The sequence below is a fragment of the Spermophilus citellus genome, assembly GCF_964194105.1.
Source record: "Spermophilus citellus genome assembly, chromosome: 1".
NCBI lineage: Eukaryota > Metazoa > Chordata > Mammalia > Rodentia > Sciuridae > Spermophilus > Spermophilus citellus.
The window spans coordinates 158,762,328-158,779,885 of record NC_138182.1 but is presented as its reverse complement, the minus strand read 5'-3'; the positions used below and the strand labels follow the sequence as shown (position 1 = coordinate 158,779,885).

General features: G+C 50.1%; 2 protein-coding genes across 2 annotated transcripts in view; both read right to left on the bottom strand.

The window, feature by feature from the left end:
• Positions 1-1,168: 1,168 nt before the first annotated feature.
• On the bottom strand, positions 1,169-17,320 carry SLC34A1 (solute carrier family 34 member 1; the record flags this gene model as incomplete). The annotated part of the gene is made up of 13 exons (XM_081293818.1): positions 17,218-17,320; positions 13,300-13,417; positions 13,017-13,166; positions 12,802-12,930; positions 12,585-12,728; positions 11,249-11,360; positions 10,920-11,115; positions 10,744-10,839; positions 5,113-5,182; positions 4,722-4,889; positions 2,766-2,882; positions 2,542-2,666; positions 1,169-1,672 (listed from the first exon to the last, which is right to left on the bottom strand). Exons 2-13 carry the CDS (start codon positions 13,406-13,408, stop codon positions 1,169-1,171), a joined length of 1,920 nt encoding a protein of 639 aa, XP_081149944.1. The 5' UTR covers positions 13,409-13,417; positions 17,218-17,320.
• The window catches only part of RGS14 (regulator of G protein signaling 14), a 25,260-nt gene continuing 24,920 nt past the window's right edge, over positions 17,219-17,558 (bottom strand). The window contains exon 16 of the mRNA XM_081293769.1: positions 17,219-17,320. The gene's annotated coding sequence lies outside the window, so the exon portion shown is untranslated. The remainder of the gene's footprint in view (positions 17,321-17,558) is intronic.

Here is a 17,558-nt window from a genome sequence, read left to right as displayed (position 1 = left end):
TTTGAGGGATAAGGGTAAAGAAATATATATAAGATCAGTACAGATGTAATTAAAGAATATTTTCCAATCCACAGTGGGCTGAATCAGCAGATGCAAAACCTGTGGATACAGAGGTCCAGGCTGTACTTCCGCCCCTTCCACTTGGTGGAACACCAGCAAACGTTGTGAATGGGTGACAGGATGGGTGTGGTTGCTTGAGAGCAGTTTTGGAGCTACTAGGCACCTGAATCTCCCCACCATGCCTCAAAAGAGGGTCCACCGCTGGGCGTGGTGTTACACACTTGTGATCCTAGCAACTTGGGAAGCTCAGGCAGGAGATGGTGAGTTCAAAGCCAGCCTCAGGAACAGCAAGGCACTAAGCAACTCAGTGAGACCCTGTCTCTAAATAAAATAAAAATCAGGGCTGGGGACATGGCTTAGTGGTAGAGTGCTTGCCTAGTATGTGTAAGGCACTGGTGAGGCACTGGGTTCGATCCTCAACACCACATAAAAATAAAGGTACTGTGTCCATTAAAAAAAAAAAAAGACTTCCAAATGCATAATGAAATTTTAATTCCTTTCTCTTTTTCATGTGGCAGAGGTGGGAAAGGATTATAGTGGTGATGCTGAAGCCCTGGATGGGGATGAGGAGACTGGTGTCGTGGGGGAAAGAAGGTGGCACAGAGGGGCTGAAATTCAATCAGTGACTCAGGCACCCACAAATGAGCACAAGCAAACAGCCACACAGTCACCCATTCAGAGCCACCCTTACTCCTGTCTGTGGTAACCAGTCTTGTGTACACAGGGACACAAGTGCAGGCCTCCATGCACACATGCTAAGGACTCAAAATCATACCCAGATCCCCTGGAACCTGCACACAGCCTCCCACTGGTATGTCTTTGCACATGCATGGGATCATACACGTGTACACAAATACAGGCTTCTCCACCTATACACATAGACACAGACTCACCCCAAACACACGTGCACATGAACACTGCCTCTCAGTCACAAGCCCAGACCTCAATGGACCAGCATAAGGACAGGCACACACACAAGGTGGCATGTACCACATGCATGCGTGCACACACACACACGCACGCGCACACTCACACACACCTTTGCCCTTCCACGCTGAGCTCTTTCACAGGCCTTTCCCTATTCCAGGAAGTAGTCTGGTCCTGCGGCCTAGAGGCGGGTGGCACTGTGGTGAGCAGGTAGTGCAAGGCGGGGGGAGGGTGTGGCAGGGGGCAGTTCCTCCAGGAAGACCCTGGCAGGCAACTGGGGTGAGCGGGGCTCAGGCCTGGCATAGCACAAGGTGGCACGGGTGATGAGGCGGTCCAGGGGCTGCAGGGAGTGCATCCAGCGGGGCAAGAAGTCCCACGTCTGCAGCCACTTGGGCAGGCGTCCAGGACTTCGACTCTGCAGTATATTGATGAATGCCACAAAGGCCAGCAGGGCCCCAAAAGGTGCACCCACACCTACCATGGCCTGCCAACCTGCCATGGAGATGCCAAACACCAGCGATGGCAGCAGCAGGAAGCACACGAGGAGATAAAGGACAGCGAACCATCGGTACTTGGCGGTGCGTTTGCCCAGAGCCTTGGCCATGCGGATGGGCAGGCGCATGCAGGGCAGCGGGTACCACAGCAGGATGCCCGAGATGTTGAAGAAGAAGTGGCAGAGAGCAATCTGCAGGGGAGGAGGGGAGGGGCTGAGGAGGGCAGGACCTGCCATGTCAGGTCAACAGGGACAGTTATTAAGGAGCCCAACCTCATCTGGGCAGCAGGAAAGCCACTATTGAGAGCTGACATGCCTACAAGTGGCGCCAGAGTGACTGCACTGGTTATTAAAATATTAAGATACTTCTGGACTAGTTGGTGAATAACCTCTGCCCTGAACTTTTGTCCCTACTGACCCCTCTCTCAGGAATTCCCCAACAAATACTGCCAAAATCCAGTGGCCAAAAGATAAATACTAGTTTCTGGCTCACCATTCTGGGCTCTTAATTGGTCTTTTTGGGTGGCTTCTAGAACAATTTTCCCTTTGCCATCTGCCTCTTCCCCCCAACTATACTCATCCATGATCCCCCAGACTGGGCCAGGTCTCCTCTTACAGTACTGTTTTTGATTAAGCCCAGAGGCACTTAGCCACTGAGCCCCAGCCCCAGCCCTTTTTAATATTTTATTTAGAGACAGGGTCTTGCTGAGTTGCTTAGGACCTCTCTAAGTTTCTGAGACTGGCTTTGAACTTGGGATCCACCTGCCTCAGTCTCCTGAGCCACCAGAATAACAGGCGTGGGCCACCACACCCTGCCTTGTCATAGCACTTCTTATAGCGCAAGTCCAGCTTGCTATTACTTTTGGTGTGATTATTGAACAATGTTTCCAATGCCCAGGTCTCGAGGTGGGAATCAAGCCTACTTTCCCATAGTGGCTTTCCAGGGATCATTTTGGGTGGCCTCAGTATGCAGTCCAAAATATTCGTTATATGTGGTCACACCCATGGTCAGGCCCTGCACCCCAGCCCCAGCCACAGGCAGGGCTGTTCTCCCAACGCACCTGGAAGGAGCTGGACAGCTTCTCCTTGGGGCTGGCCAGTGCAGCCAGGATGGCCGTGGTCGTGGTGCCAATGTTGGAGCCCAGTGTGAGCGGGTAGGCCCTCTCGATGCTGATCACACCCAGTCCTGGCGGGCAGGGGAAGAGGATGCAGAGCCTCCCCAGCCTCCTCCTTCAGCCCTTCCCCTCCCAGCCCCCCTCCCCTGCTGTTCAGCGCAGGCACTTACCGATGAGTGGGGTTATGGCTGACGTGAACACAGAACTGCTCTGGACAACAAAGGTCATGCCAGCGCCTACCACCATGGCAAAGTAGCCTGTGACCCAGGTGAAGGGGGCAGGCAAGTCTGCAAGGAAATCCCATCCCAGCAGGCGGGGTCAGTGGGAGAGCACTGGGAGAATAGGCACCCTCTTTGGGACGGAGGTACTTGGATGCCAGTCCCCTGCTTAACTTCAGTGACTTCCACTTCCCCATCTTTGATCTTGCATTAGAGGCCTCTCTTGCTTGGTGCCGTCATGGTATCATGCCCCAGTTGTTCCCTCTGCCCAGAATATCCTAGTCAGCATCTAAATATGGTCATCCTTTAACATCCACAAAGGTTGGGTCAAGGATGCCTGTGGATACCAAAAGCCATGGATGCTCTAGTCCCTTCAATAAAGTGGTATAGAATTTCCAGGCGTGGTGGTGCATGCCTGTATTCCCAGCAGCTTGGGAGGCTGAAGCAGGATTGTCACAAGTTCGAGGCCAGCATCAGCAGCTTAGCTTAGGCCCTAAACAATTTAGTGAAACCCTATCTCAAAATAAAATATTAAAAAAAAAAGAGTTGTGGCCCCTGGCTTCAATCTCTGGTACCTACATAAAAATAAATTAAAGAAAAACATTTTAAAATGATGTAGTATTTACATATAACCTATACACAACCTCCTATATACTTTAACTTATCTCTAGATTCCTTATACTATTTAATAGAATGGAAAGGCTATGCAAATATCTGTTGTATTGTATTGTTTATGGAATAATGACAAGAAAAAGGTTTGCATATGTTCAGGACACATGCCATTATTTTTCTGAATATTGGTGATTCATGGTTGATTGAATCTGTGGACTTAGATCCCAGAGATACAGAGGGTCAACTGTATTTAGCTTCAAGCTCAGCTCAGATAGCACCCGCCTGCTAGGAAGCCCTCCCTGACACCCTCCATAGCCCACCCTTTTTGCTTTTTCCTTCTCTGAGCTCCCTGTTCCCACATGTCATTCAGCCTCTCCTAGTGCCAAGCAGCATCCCCAAAGCTCAAAATGAAGTGAACAATGAAAATCCGCTGATGTCCCTCCCCTGACCCAAAGCCTGCGTGCTTTCCCATTACCTACAGCAAAGTCCAGGCTGGGAGCAGAGCCTAAAGGCCCTGAGATTTGGCTTCCTCCTCATCCTGACCTCATTTTGCCTAGAGACAGAGCCCTTCTGCTCCCATCACCCTCTGTTTGTACCACAAACCAGACAAGCTGGGTCCTGCTTCTGAGCCTTTGCACTTGCTGTTCTCTTCATCTGGAATGTTCTTCTCCACATTTGTTTTTTTTTTTCTTTTTCTTGCTGAAGACTGAACCCAGGGCCTCACCCATGCTAGACAAGTGCTCTAGTATGAGCTACATTTAGGCCTCAGCTCAAGGTCTCCTTCAGAGACCTCTGACGGCCCCTTGAAAAGCACCTTTTCCATACTCTATTGCATTGCCAATTTTGTTCTCCCCTTCGCAGTTACCTTGCCCTTTCTCCAAATTTATCCCCTCATTCATTTATTTTGCACTGCCCATCTTTCCCTTCTGGGCCGAGAGCCCCTTGAGATCAGGATCCATCTCTACTTGCCTCACCCCTCTTATCCTGTGGCATGCAAAAGGAGACTAACATCTATTTGTCGACTGAATTAAACAATGGCCTCTGGGAATCTCCACCAGCTAGAATGGAACTACAGCCAGAGGCAGCCCCAGTTCCTCAGCTGTCAGTACCTCAGGAATTTCCAGAATTACCCAGCCCAAACCCTTCTTTGTTCACACCGGGAAAGAGGCTCACAGATGGTAGGGGTGTGCCCAGATCTAGGCAGTGGCAGGACTTGGCAGGATCTGGAAGGAGCCATTTTGGAGCCCTGCCCAAAGCCCTGTCCTGCAGTCTTCCCACCCACTGCTTATGGCTCACCAGTGTTGATGACCTTCTGGATGACCTTGGCCACCTGGCCCTTGAGCAGAGAGTTGAGCATCTTGACGAGGAGGATGAGGCAGGTACATAGGAGCACCAGGGAGCCAGCCAGCAGGATGAGTCCCACAGCCAGGTCAGGCATCCCCGTGTCCACGAAGATGTGGTTGCCTGCAGGAGGTGGTGTCAACCGCTGAGAGCTGGCCCCCAATCCCACATTTGCTACCCCTTGGGCTGTGAGCCTAAGACCCCACCTCTTGGGTCACCAGCCCTGACCCAAGCCCAGGAGCTGGACTGATGGACAGCTGTCTTTCCTGGGGCTGGACGAAGCATGTTTGGGCAGCTCTGTAGCTGCCCTGCCATGTAGAATACCTCCCATGTTGCAGGTACTTACATTTCTCCATGGTAGCATTTCCAAGGGTCTGGCTAGCATTGGCCTCTGCCCTGGACATGGAAGTGGAAACCTATATTAAGAAGAAAGTGACATAGAGAATCTAGGAAACAGCCTGAGGTTGGGGGCTAAGATGGGAAAGTTGGAGATAAGTCTGCAGGCTCTGTGACCGTGGACAGGTCTTTTGCCCTCTCTGAGCCCAAATCCTCCACTGAAAAGATGTGAATGCAAAACTTGCCACACAAGCATCTGGCTGCAGTAGGTCTCCTGCTTACTCTGTCCATTAAGCCACTGACCTGACTATCCCTGAGACCAGTAGGGGCTTCCTGATTGCCAAATCCAGAAGCATCTTGTCTGTTTAACTCTCCCTTCTCCCTTTTTATTATCAGTCTCTTTCTTGGTGTACCTCACTCTTCCCCAGGACACCCTTTCCCCAGAGGCACAGTTTGCCAGCTCCATTCTCTTTGTGCTCAATTTCTTATCCTGAAGGGATCACATAGAAGGGGACAAGTGGTGGGGTCCAGCCCCCACATCTCTTCCTTCTCCACCTACTGTCAGTGAAATGAGGGTGTCTCCCAGGGAGACCCAGATTCAGAGGGCCACAGGGCTAGGCAAGTAACCTGGGCTCAAGGCCCAGACAGCGCATGGAGTGGCTGGAGAGTGTGTATGGGGCCTGGAGGGACAGTAACTACTTAGATCTGGGCCACTGTCTCCATCCAGGGACATAGTCCATCACAGACCAATTCTACAAGAAAAACAACAATTTTGAACTTTTAGATAAAGTCTCCCAATCTCTATAAATGCTGTACCCATCCTGAGATATACGTTATGATTCTAGGAAGCACAATTCTAGGGTCAGCAGAAGCAGTAGCCCGTCTGGCCTCTGGACCACCTATTTGTAGCCTCCTTGGATAGCCCCATTGCATTATCCAAAATGCAGCCTGAGTTTCCTTACCTTTCTCCAAAGAGCCCAGAGACAACAGAGTAGTTGGGTGGGCTTGAAGGGGAGAAGCCCATCTCACAAAAGAAGAATTGGGCTTCAGTAAAGAGTGGTAACTCCCAGGGCCACACACCAGCAAGGGCCACCAGGATTCTAAGCAAAATTCAAGAGCTACAACTTCTCCTTGTTTTCTCATTCTGCCTCTGTTGAGAGGCCCTCAGGGGCTCTATGTCAGGGACCTTCCGACCCTGACCCCCTCTGTTGCTGAAGATCTGGGATTAGCTGGGGTATTGGCATCTTGACGCTTACGGTTACTTTAGGTTTTGTTCCAAACTATGTGCCATTTAAAAAATGTATGACGGGCTGGGGACGTAGCTCAGTGATACAGCATTTACCTAGTAGGCAAAGGCCCTAGGTTAGATCCCAGCACCACAGGGGGAAAAAGATGGAGATAAGAACTGTTTATGGCATCTGGTTTTAACATCAGGGTTTATTTTAGTGGGATGAGTTCCCTCAAATGAGACAATGTGCTCATCTGCCTTCTCAGTTTGCTGTGTCTGACCCTTGGGGTACCATCAAGCCTGGAGGCCTGAATTGCAGGCCAAGAAATAGAGAGAAAAATCATCTCTGATGGCTAGAATGGAAAACCAGGCTGGGGAGTGATGGTAGCTACTGTGTCAGCAAGGGAGAGAGCTGGGTGCCAGGGAGACAGAGAGCCAGGTGTTTGCTGTTGAGCAGATTTGAGTTCAAATTCTTTTTTTTTTTTTTCTCTTTCAGTACTGGGTATTGAATCCAGGGGCACTCTACCACTGAGCTACATCCCTAGACCTTTTAACTTTTTATCTTGAGACAGAGTCTCACCAAATTACCCAGGCTGGCTGAATTTGTGATCCTCCTGCCTCAGCTTTCCAAATTGCTGGAATTACGGTCATGTGCCACCACAGCAGGCCAAATCCTACTTCTCATACCAACTACTTGGATCAGTCAAGCCACCTCTCTGAGTCAGTTTTTTTTAAAGCAGGATAGTAGCTTGGGTTGTGACTCAGTGGTAGAGCACTTGCCTAGCACATGTGAGGCACTGGGTTCAATCCTCAGCACCAAAGAAAGAAAGAAAAAAAATAAAGCAGGATAATCTTGGTTCATGACAAGCTTTCAGTAAATTGTGTCTCCAAATAAGCAATAGATGATTTCCCTCCCCTGACCCATTCAGGGTCATGTGGAATGTGGTTGAATTCCTAGGTCAGGACCAATGGCTCTGGCAGACGTTCCCAAGGATCCTGACCCTGTGGGGAGGAGCTTGGTGACCTTCCTCGGGGTGCCCAGCCTGGAGGCCTAGAAAGCAGATGACTCCCTGAGATAATTGAGTGCCTGTCCATCCCGTCCCCACTAACACTAACCTTCCCTGGTCTCGGCCCAGGGATCTCCTGGGAGAGGGGCTTGTGGGATCCTGGAGAGGCTAGAGGATGATGAGGAGCTTTGCTGGGGTCCCACCTTAGGGAAAATCAGGGACAGGGCAAGGCGGAGGGCTCAGACCTTTGGTTTTGGTGTTTGTTCTGTTTTGCTTTGGGTGCTGGAGACTGAACCCAGGGCCTCACGCACGCTACACATAAGCCCTACCACTGAGCTATTTCCCAAATCCCTCTCTGGAGTTTTAAAATGTTGATTTTTGTATTTGGGGGTGAACCCACAAGAGAAGTTAGAGATCTTAAAGGGCAAAAGGGGAATGTAGAGGTAGCGGCAGGGCAGAAAGGTGGGTAGCCTGCAAAATCAGCTCCCATGAACCAAGGGAAGGGAGCATACCCTGGGGCTTTTTGCAGGACAAAGGAACTGATGGAAACTCCAGCCTAAATAATAGAGCTGGAAGGCCCAGGATCAGGAGCATATTCCTAGGATGTGACCATCCTGTCTGGGCCTGCGGTGGAGGTGGAGGCTGGAGGAGAAGAAAACAGGTTGGGGAATGAGTGTTGAGGGTGGAACAGAGTGAATGGGCCTTCCATACCCCTGGGCTCCCCCCATAGCTGAGCCATTTTCAGCTGTGGGACACTGAACTTAAGCCTCTGGCCTCCGTTGCCTCCTATAGGACCTGAGGTCTACAATGCTGTGACGAGCTTGATTGGAAGGATCTTAAAAGAGGGAGTTGGGATTTTAATGCCTGCAGGGACACGCCCAATTAAGGAGACGCTTCTGGGAACGGAAGGAGGTTATTAAGCTCAGAGAGGACTGTTGGGCTCCAAGAATCCTTTCCCAGGGGAGACACACTCAGGGAGTGTGCCAGTGAAATAGTTTTCCCCCTGGAGGAAGGGGAGCTCCAGGTCTTTGTTCCTCCGAAGGCCGGACAACTCCGGACCACCAGCGCCATCTGGTGGCTATGAGGAGAATTCTTGAGAACGACACCCATTTCCCACCTTGGAATGTCTCTTCAGAGTGGCCTGTGACATTCTCAAGTTACTCTGTGGCATTCAGGCCCAGGGGCGGAATGGGAAATAAACACATATAGTGGAACCCCAGGCTGGAATCTGGGAAAGGTAGCGAGATGAGGAGTCAGAATTCTACCAGGACTTGCGCCCCATCTCAATTACATGAATTAAAGCAAACCACTGTGCCTCTCCAAGGCTATAATGCTTGCGTCCCATGTTGCAAGTCCTCAAAAGATGCTTGTTTAAATCAGGCAGGTATGGTTGGCAATCCGCAATGTAATCACACAAGAAGGTAATTCCTAGGGTAGTGCCAAGGTTCTTGGAACCTCCAGAAATGTTTGAAAAATCAGCCTCTGTTTTTTTTTTTTCTTTCTCCAGTCTCCTATTCTTTCTTTGGTGACATAGGTTTCCTGGAGAATGGTTTGGTTAAAGTCAGGTCTCACATGATGAAAGCTGGAGGCAATGAGAAGTGGCTGGAAGTATAGGGGAACTTTGTGGTCAAAGGAAAAACTTAGGTGCAGTCTTTGGTACAGGAGGAGTCACCAAAGCTTATCACAAGAGCACACACAATGCTGCATGAGTCCCATTCTCATAGGGACAGTCCCAGAGGGAGGGTGAGAGCAGGGATCTCAGATCCCCCGCCCCCAGCTACTTTCCAAGCCAAGAAAATCCAACCTGCTCTTCAGGGATAGGTTTCCTGATGGAGTGGGGACATGAAACCAGTGCTATGGCAATTGACAGCTGGGGCAGAAGAGAAGAACCTGAGGACAGCCCCAGCCAGGTGAACTTGGATAGTTAGTCACAACACTGAGCTTTAGCTCCCTTTAGTGTAAAATGGGGTCCTGCCGTCCTCTTTGTCAGCACTGCAGGAGGATTATCCTGGGTGAGGAGGCACACTCTGCAAACGGGACCTCAATACTGCTCAATGCTGCAGCAGGTGGACAGTGGGCCTCTCAGAGGAATGAAGCTCTTTTCCATGGCTTTTTTTTTTTTTTTTTTTTTTTTGTGGGTGTGTGTGAAGATCAAAAGGTGTGATTCTCTCTCTTTCGCTTTTACACTGGAAGTAGAGAGGCGGTGGTATTCCAGAGAGCTCACAGAGTGCTCAGAGAGCTCTTGGCTGACATGTTAAAGAGGTCACAAACCAAGCTTAAAAGCTATCTACAAGGGCTTTTTGATGTCAAGCTGCCTTGAACTCTCAGAAGGCCTGAGCTGGAGCTGTGTGCCACTTCAGATGCAAAGGAACTCTGTAGGGCCACTCGATTGAGTGCTTTCTGTTCACGCTGGGATAAAGGTCCAGTAACATCAAGTAGTAAGTGGAGAGAATGAGGGCAAAGGGCTTGTATTGTGTGCTTCAGATTTCCTCGTAGCTTGTTCTAAATGGCATCACTCCTTATATGCAGCAATTCAGAGGCAAATTTGGGAGATCATGGTTTGGTTGAAGCATTTTCCTTTTTATGGCTGAGTAAGAAAGTGTGCAAATTGCTTGTGTCCTGTTAGCCTGGTATAATGGCTGGTCCATGAGTGTCCAACCAATCTGAACAGTTTTTTATTCCAGGCAGCAGAAACTGTGCAAAGGCACAAGGGGCTCATACCTGTGACAGTCTCCAGACGGAGCCCCTATGCCAGCAAAAGTGGCTACTGTGTCCCCAAGGTAGTCTCCATGCAACAGCTCACCTGGCCTGCTCCAGAGCCAAATTCCTGTTCATCTTACTCTTCCCACTCCCTCCCCACATTGCCTGGGCCCCAAAACATGGTAGAGCTGAGTCACTAACCCTACTGGTACACTATGGGCTCTGACAGAGTAGGACAAGTTCTGGCAAATTTCATAGTCTTTCTGAGCCTGTGTCTCTACCTGTGAAACCAGAGGGTTGAACTAGATCAGTGGTTCTCAAACTTGAGCATGGAGCAGACCCAGAGGGTTTGTTGAAGCATAGACTGCTGGGCCCCACCCTGAGTTTTTCTGATTCAGTAGGTCCAGGGTAGGCTGTATATCAGATGCACCTGATTTGCATCTACTTTGCATCTCCAATATGTTCCCCAGTGGTATTGATGCTGCTGGTCCAGAGAAAATACTTTGAGAATCACTGGGCTAGATCAATTACATGCCAACTCTAATTGATTGGTGATGTCTGCCTGAAGCAGTGTGTGAGGCTTGGGGGGATTCGCAATGTCTGCCATGGGCAGAGTGTCACAGAAAAAAGTGCCACATATATACTCTGTTCTGGCTAAATGATCCCCAAGGTCTATTGAAACCAATAGACCAAGTCTGAGACTCACCTCCAAAGGTTCTGGGTTGCACCAGATTCGGATGAGACTGTGGTTCCTCAGGGACTCATCCCCTGTGGCAATGCTGGTGATCACAGACTTGTCCAGCTGTGGGCAAGATGAGGGCAGAGGGAGTGAGGATGATGGCCCTTATTATCCTCCACCCCATGTCAAACACTGGCCCCCACCTGGATAATGAGCTTTGTGAAGGGCTCCGTGATGATCTTGAGAAGGTCAGGGGCATCACGGCCACCACGGATGTTGAAGGAGGCGACCACGAGTCCAGTGACATGGTGCAGGTAGCCCGTGGCAACCTCAAGGGGCAGCAGGACCAGAACGGACAGCCAGTTAAAGCAGTCGTGCACTGTGGCTCCCGCGAAGGCCCTGGACAGGGAGGCTACGTTGCAGGGCAGCCTAGAGCCTGGGTGTGCTTGTGCTGGGGCTCTGGGCATGCAGGGCTGTCCGCCCCCCACCGCCACCACAAGCATAAGCCTCCATCCTAGTCCCCCCGCCTCACCGCCGGAAGTCAGTTCTGTCTCCTGCCTGCATCAAAGCCACGATGGTGTTGGTGACAGAGGTACCAATGTTGGAGCCCATGATGATAGGGATAGCAGAGCTCACCTCCAGCACTGGGAGAATCAGGAACCTCTTAGCCAACTGGGTGGGTGCCACCTAGCTTCACACCCACAGGAGCTCCTGCCGGACCCATGACCCATGTCCCAGCCTCAAACAGCCTTTCCTGCCATACTGTTGATTGCCAAGACAGAAGGCCACAGGTCCATATGGGCACGTGTTGTGTATTCCCAAGTGTGTGTCTTGCAAGTGTGTGACTAGAGGCGAATGGGTGCATGTATGAGAGTGTATTATGAGGACTCATGTGCCATATGCAAATATATATTTGTGCTTGTGTATGCACAGACACATGGAGTGATGGCTGGCTTTATGTCAATTTGGCTAGTCTATAGTACCCAGTTATTCAGTCTAGCACTAATCTGGGTGTAGAGCTATTTCATAGCTGTGATTCTCATCTACAATCAGCTGACTTTAAGTAAAGAAAATCATCCTTTTATTTTTTAAAATATTTATTTTTTAATTGTAGTTGGATGCCATACCTTTATTTTATTTATTTATTTATTTATTTATTTATTTTTTGAAACAACAATGTAGTATTTATTTTATAAGGTGAACTGGGCACATAGTGAAATAAGCTATAAAAATTCCAGTTACTCAGAAGAAAATCCTTTGTTCAAATGACTTTACATATTAATTACTCTGGAAAGTTTCTGAACTCTGTTTATTTTTATGTGGTGCTGAGGATCAAACCCAGGGCCTCGCACACCCTAGGTGAATGCTCTACCGCTGAGCCGCAACCCCAGCCTCAGGCAATCATTCTTGATAATCTAGGTGAGTCTCATCCAATGGGATGAAAGGCCTGAAGACACAAACTGAGGCTTCCCCCGAGGAAGAACTCCTACCTATGGACTACAGCATTGGCTTCTGCCTAAGAATTCTAGTTTGACCTTCCAGATGGCCTGCCTGTGGTTTTCAGACCTGACTAGCCAGCCTCACAATTATGTAAGCCAATTCTTTGCAATAAATTATATATATCCTACAGGTCTGGTTTCTCTCACTGATGCAATGCATGACTATGTGGCCATCTGAAGATGAGCTCTCCATTTGCTCCCCTCCCCAGCTTCCCGGGGTACCCCCTCTGGCTCAGATTCTTGGCCAGACTTTAGAGGACAGAGTGGGAGATGCTGGAACCCTGCCCTTTGTCCTCAGTTCCCTGTCCCTGCTCCTGCCCCCATCCCTCAGCCCTGACATGCTTCCCTAGCCCTGCTGGGCCAACTCACAGCCAGAGGAGACCATGCTGACAATGATGGATGTGGACGTGCTGGAGCTCTGCACCAGCACTGTCACCAGAATCCCTACCACCAGTCCCGCCACGGGGTTAGACAGGATGGCACTGTCCTTGAAGATGTCACCAGCCACCTTCCCTAGGAAGCACAAGCCAGCATTGTCTGAGGTCCTTCCAAGACCCTTCCCCATCCCTGTCCACCCAGGCCCTACCTCCAGCCAGCTGGAAAGCTGAGCTGAGCACGTCCAGGGAGCAGACAAAGAGGTAGAGGAAGGCCAGCATCAGCGGCACCTTGAGGAGCATCACACCAGCCTGGCGCAGCTTCTGGGCCAGCCCAGGCTCTGGAGGTGGGCCAGGCATGAGCAAAGTGGACCGGGGACCAAGGCAGTGACTGCCCATGCCCTTGTCATCCCCCCGCCAGGCCCACCTGGCTTCTGCTCCTCCTCCAGGGCCAGCTTGGCAGGTAGTGGGTCAGGGCACTCCAGGACCTCCCCATAGGGGCAGCTGTGCTCTGTGAGGGCCACTGGGCTCAGGCTTGGGAAGGCATAGGCAGATGTCCCTGGGATCCTGTGCAGGACTGAGGTTGGTCAGAAGTTACCAGAGGCCCTAGCAGCCCAGGGACAGAAAGAGCAGGTAGAAGGATAGGGACCTCACCCAGGATGTGGGCAACTGTGGGCAAGCAGGGTCTGGGGTGTGGGAACAGCACTCACCCTGTGGGCTGGGCACATAGGCGAAGGCTGCCCCGTGTACCATGTGCCCTGCGCGGACTGGAAGTGGGGAGACGGCAGGGGCCCCCAGCCTGTCTCCATAGGACATCATCCTGGATACCTGCATGTCAGGGAGCAGTGATGTGAGGGACAATTGCTGTGTCCTGGATACTCACACCCACACACATGTAGATGCACATGCATGAACACCCATGTTGTGTGGTGCCACCCAACCTCTTCCTGGACAAAGCCAGAGATGCACCTCAGGAGCTCAGCACCAATATGGGCATCTATTCATTCATTCAGCAAGTTTTATATTGTGTATGTGGTACTGGGGGTTGAACCCAGGGCCTCACACACATTAGGCATGTGCTGTTACCACTGAGGTGCATCCTTAGCCCCAGGAAGAATTATTATTGATGATGACAATAGTACTAGGGACGAACTCGAGGATGTTTTATGATTAAGTGGTGTCCATAACCCTTTTTATTTTGAAACAGGGTCTTGCTCAATTGCCCAGGTTAGCTTCAAACTTTTAATCCTCTTGCCTCAGCCTCCCAAGGTCTAGCAGATATTTTTGAGCATCTACTCTATCCAGGCTGTGAGCTAAATGCTGGGGTACAGTGGTGTTTCAAGACAGAAACAGCCTCTGCCCTCAGAAAGCTTAAAGTCTAGTGGGGAAGCAGACATTTTGAATTAATCTCTCAGTGGATGGAAAATGGCGAGGGGTGTTTTGATAGATAAGATTAGAGTACCCGCAGTAGGTGTGGGCTCATGGGGGAACAAAGAAACAATCAAACTGAGATAACTGGACACAGAGGAAGAAGGGCAGATGTGCATGGGGAAGGAGCCCAGGAACTGGGATGGTGGCCATACACAAGCTAGAGAGAGCCAGGGAACAAGCAGTGTCAGCAGAGGCTGCCTGTGTGGGCCAGGGCGGGGCCATGCAGGATATTTTTCCATCCTAAGAGCAAGGACAAACCATGGACACCTACAGGCTCATGGGATTAGAAGTGCACACTCTTGAGTCTGTGGTTCCCTGTCCTGGATCCCAAAGTCTTGGATTCCCCTTACCATGCATTTCTGTCCCCCAAGTGGCAATGAACAACTACTGAGAGTCTTTTCCACAAATGAGGCTCAGACCAGGAACTCTCTAAGGTACCCCCTGCACTGTCCCAGGAGCTCCTGGCTACCGGGGTGGGGTACCTCAGCTTGCCTCAGCATCTTGCCCCACTGTTCCTGGGCCCTTGACTATCCAAGCAGAGGAGGGTGCAGAGCTGAATTTCAAACCCCAGAAGAGAACTGGGACTATAGCTCCCTGAACAAAAGAAAACAAATCAAACCCAGGAAGAGCATGAGTTTTTTTTACTTTGAGGGAGTGAGGCCGGCTGGGCTGGGACTGGGATGTTACTGGAAGCAGGAAATGGGATCACAGAGAGAACAGAGACAGGGCTGAGTGATGGTTATTTCCTACTAAGAGTTGGGGAGTGGGTAGTAGGAGTAGGATGTGGGGCTCCTCGACTCACCTTGAGGTTCTTTGTTCCAGCTCCTGTTTCAGCTCAAAGAAGGCTGCAGGGGCCTAAGGAGGAGCTGGGACCCTCTTCTTTATACCTTTGGGTCAAGGGCAAAGTCCCTAGAATCCTAGCTACCCTCCCTCTGTTCCCCGATTAACCTCACCCCTTAGATTCCTCCCAGTTAATTGCTAATCGTCAACTCTGCAGGGGGAGTCTGTGGTCAGGCTGTCCCTCCTCCACACAGACACTCACCCAGACAGGGTGCAGACACATCCCCTGCTCCCACGCACAGATACTGACGCCCCTATACACCTTGTTCTCAAGGTCCTGAGAGAGATTAGGTAGCTCCCGCTCCTTCCCTTCCTTCCTGTCCTCACTGGACTCCCCAGAGAGTGGCGCCCCAGAAAGTGAACCTCCTGTGGCCTTTTCATGCGTCTGGGGAGTTTGTGGGTCTATCTCTGGGACGTCTGTGATGTCTGAGAGAAGGAATATGGGAAGGAGGAAGCACCAGGAGATAAATCCAGAGAGGCTGCGGTGTTGACTTGTGGAGGTCTCCGGTACCTGACCATGGATCCAAGAGTTACCAGAGTCTTTGGGAGAAGACCCCAGCCCCAGTGGTCCCAGGCTCTGCCACACATCCCAATATGCCAATCAAAGAGAGGATCAGCGGTAAAGGGCAAGCAAAGAGCTTTAATTAGTATGGCCATGCCGGGAAGAACAGAGACAAGAACACAGGAACCAAAGATCTGTCTTCAAGGAATTGACAGAAACTTTCAGCTTTGTAAAAAAAAAAAAAAAAAAAAAAAAAAAAACGAGGAACAAAGGGAAGGGTTGGGGGCTTGCATGGTGGGGTGGGGGGGATGGTGGTTGCATAGCTGGCAGGGTAGGTCATCTTGGTCAGGACTGGTTGATCATTATCTCAGGACTGGATCTGTGAAGCTTTGAGAAGGACATCAATGCTTGAGCAGGCAATCGGGCTCCCACTTAGCGGGGCAGTTCTGGTTTTGTCATGGGGTCATTGCTGCCGCTTAAAGGGACAATCTCATCATAGAATGATCTGTTCTGAGAGACTCACTGTTGCTTGGGGGTAGTTTGGGTCCCATGTCATAAAGATGCTTATCATCAATGCCTGTTGTTCCTGGAATGCAAGATAACTGCAGAAGAAAGTGACTCAGAGGAAGGGGGTGTTAAAAATGCAAAAGGAGTCAGAGAAGGACAAAATGGAGTTGGTTAGGTCCGTGATAGGCCCCTCCTTCAAGACTATGAGAATGTGAAGCCACTGGCCAGACTGGGAAGTGCTTTATCTGCATTTTAGATTGATTTCTCTGGGATGGGGTTGTGATGTATCAAAAAGGAGGGGATCTAAGCTGGATACAGTGGTGTACGCCTGTAATTGCAGCAGTTTGGGAGGCTGAAGCAGGAACATCATGAGTTCAAAGCCAGCCTCAGCAACTTAGAGAGGCCCTAAGCAACTCAGCGAGACCCTGTCTTTAAATAAAATATTAAAAAGGGCTGGGGATGTGGCTCAGTGGTAAAGCACCCCTTCAATCCTCAGTACCCCCCCCCCAAAATAATATAAATGGAGGAGATCTAGAAACAGAGAGACCAGTTAAAAGGTCCAGGGAAGAGATGTGAGGCTGCACTAAGGTGGGAACAGAAAATATAGAGGAGAGGATGCATCCTAGAGATACTTGGGCAGTAGAACCGATAATGGGGGGCAGGAAGAAGAGAAAAAAATATGATAGGATTGGGAGTCTGATGATGGTACATGGACTACGTGGAATTCTGGAGATACAGAGGAGTCTTAGGGAACATTTGAGAAGCTTATTTCCCTTTTATGGGACTGTGGAGCCTGAATTGGGGCCTAGATTCACAAAGTAATAAGAAAGTAGCTTTTGGATGAGATTAAAGATACGAAAAGATAAGCAATTGTGAATTCTACTCAAAAGCTAGCTTAGGAACTGAGCAAACTGCCTAACATCATCAATCCATCCTCCTTGTGGCTCATCCATTCACCACCAATCCATCCCCTTCGCTCCCCAGCCCGCCCGTGAGGGATGTGTCTGTCCATCCACTCCTCAGCACATCAGTTGAGTTCCTACTCCATGATGGCAAAGCCAGCTTCTCGTCTGGTCTAAGCAATATCTGACTCAGCTTAGGATTCAAAGGCAGGTCACTTTACCTCTCTACTTTTTTCACCTATAAAATGGCAATTAATTAGCAGTGTTTCTTCTGCAAGTTGAGACCCACGACCCATCCCAGTGTCTAGGACAGCCCCTAGGACTGCCCCTTCAGTTGTCTCCTTCATCCTTTCATGCCCTTTTCACTGAGCCTGCAGGATACCGAGATGCCCCAGCCACAGGGATGGCCCTGCCCTATGTCACGCCAGCAACTCTTCATGACTTACCAGCTGTCCTTTGATTTCTCAGGGTCCCTTGAGCGGCAGTCCCACTTAACATCTTCAGGGTAAGGCAGACCCAGGCTTTTTCCATCAAGGAGGATGAACATTTCTGCACATTTGACAATTAGGTTAACTAGTCAATATTTAATTGATAGTCTGAGCACAGCAGTCATCCACTAACTTTCTGTGAAGTGACCAGGAGCAGAGAACAAGCCAGCCCAGATTTGGATCTGTTCTCGACCACAAAATGACAGTTTAGCACACAGAATGCACAGGGGTATAGGGTAGGGGAGGTGGAGGTGCTGCTGGGATTGGATTTTTTTTTCAGTGCTGACAGACAATTGAAC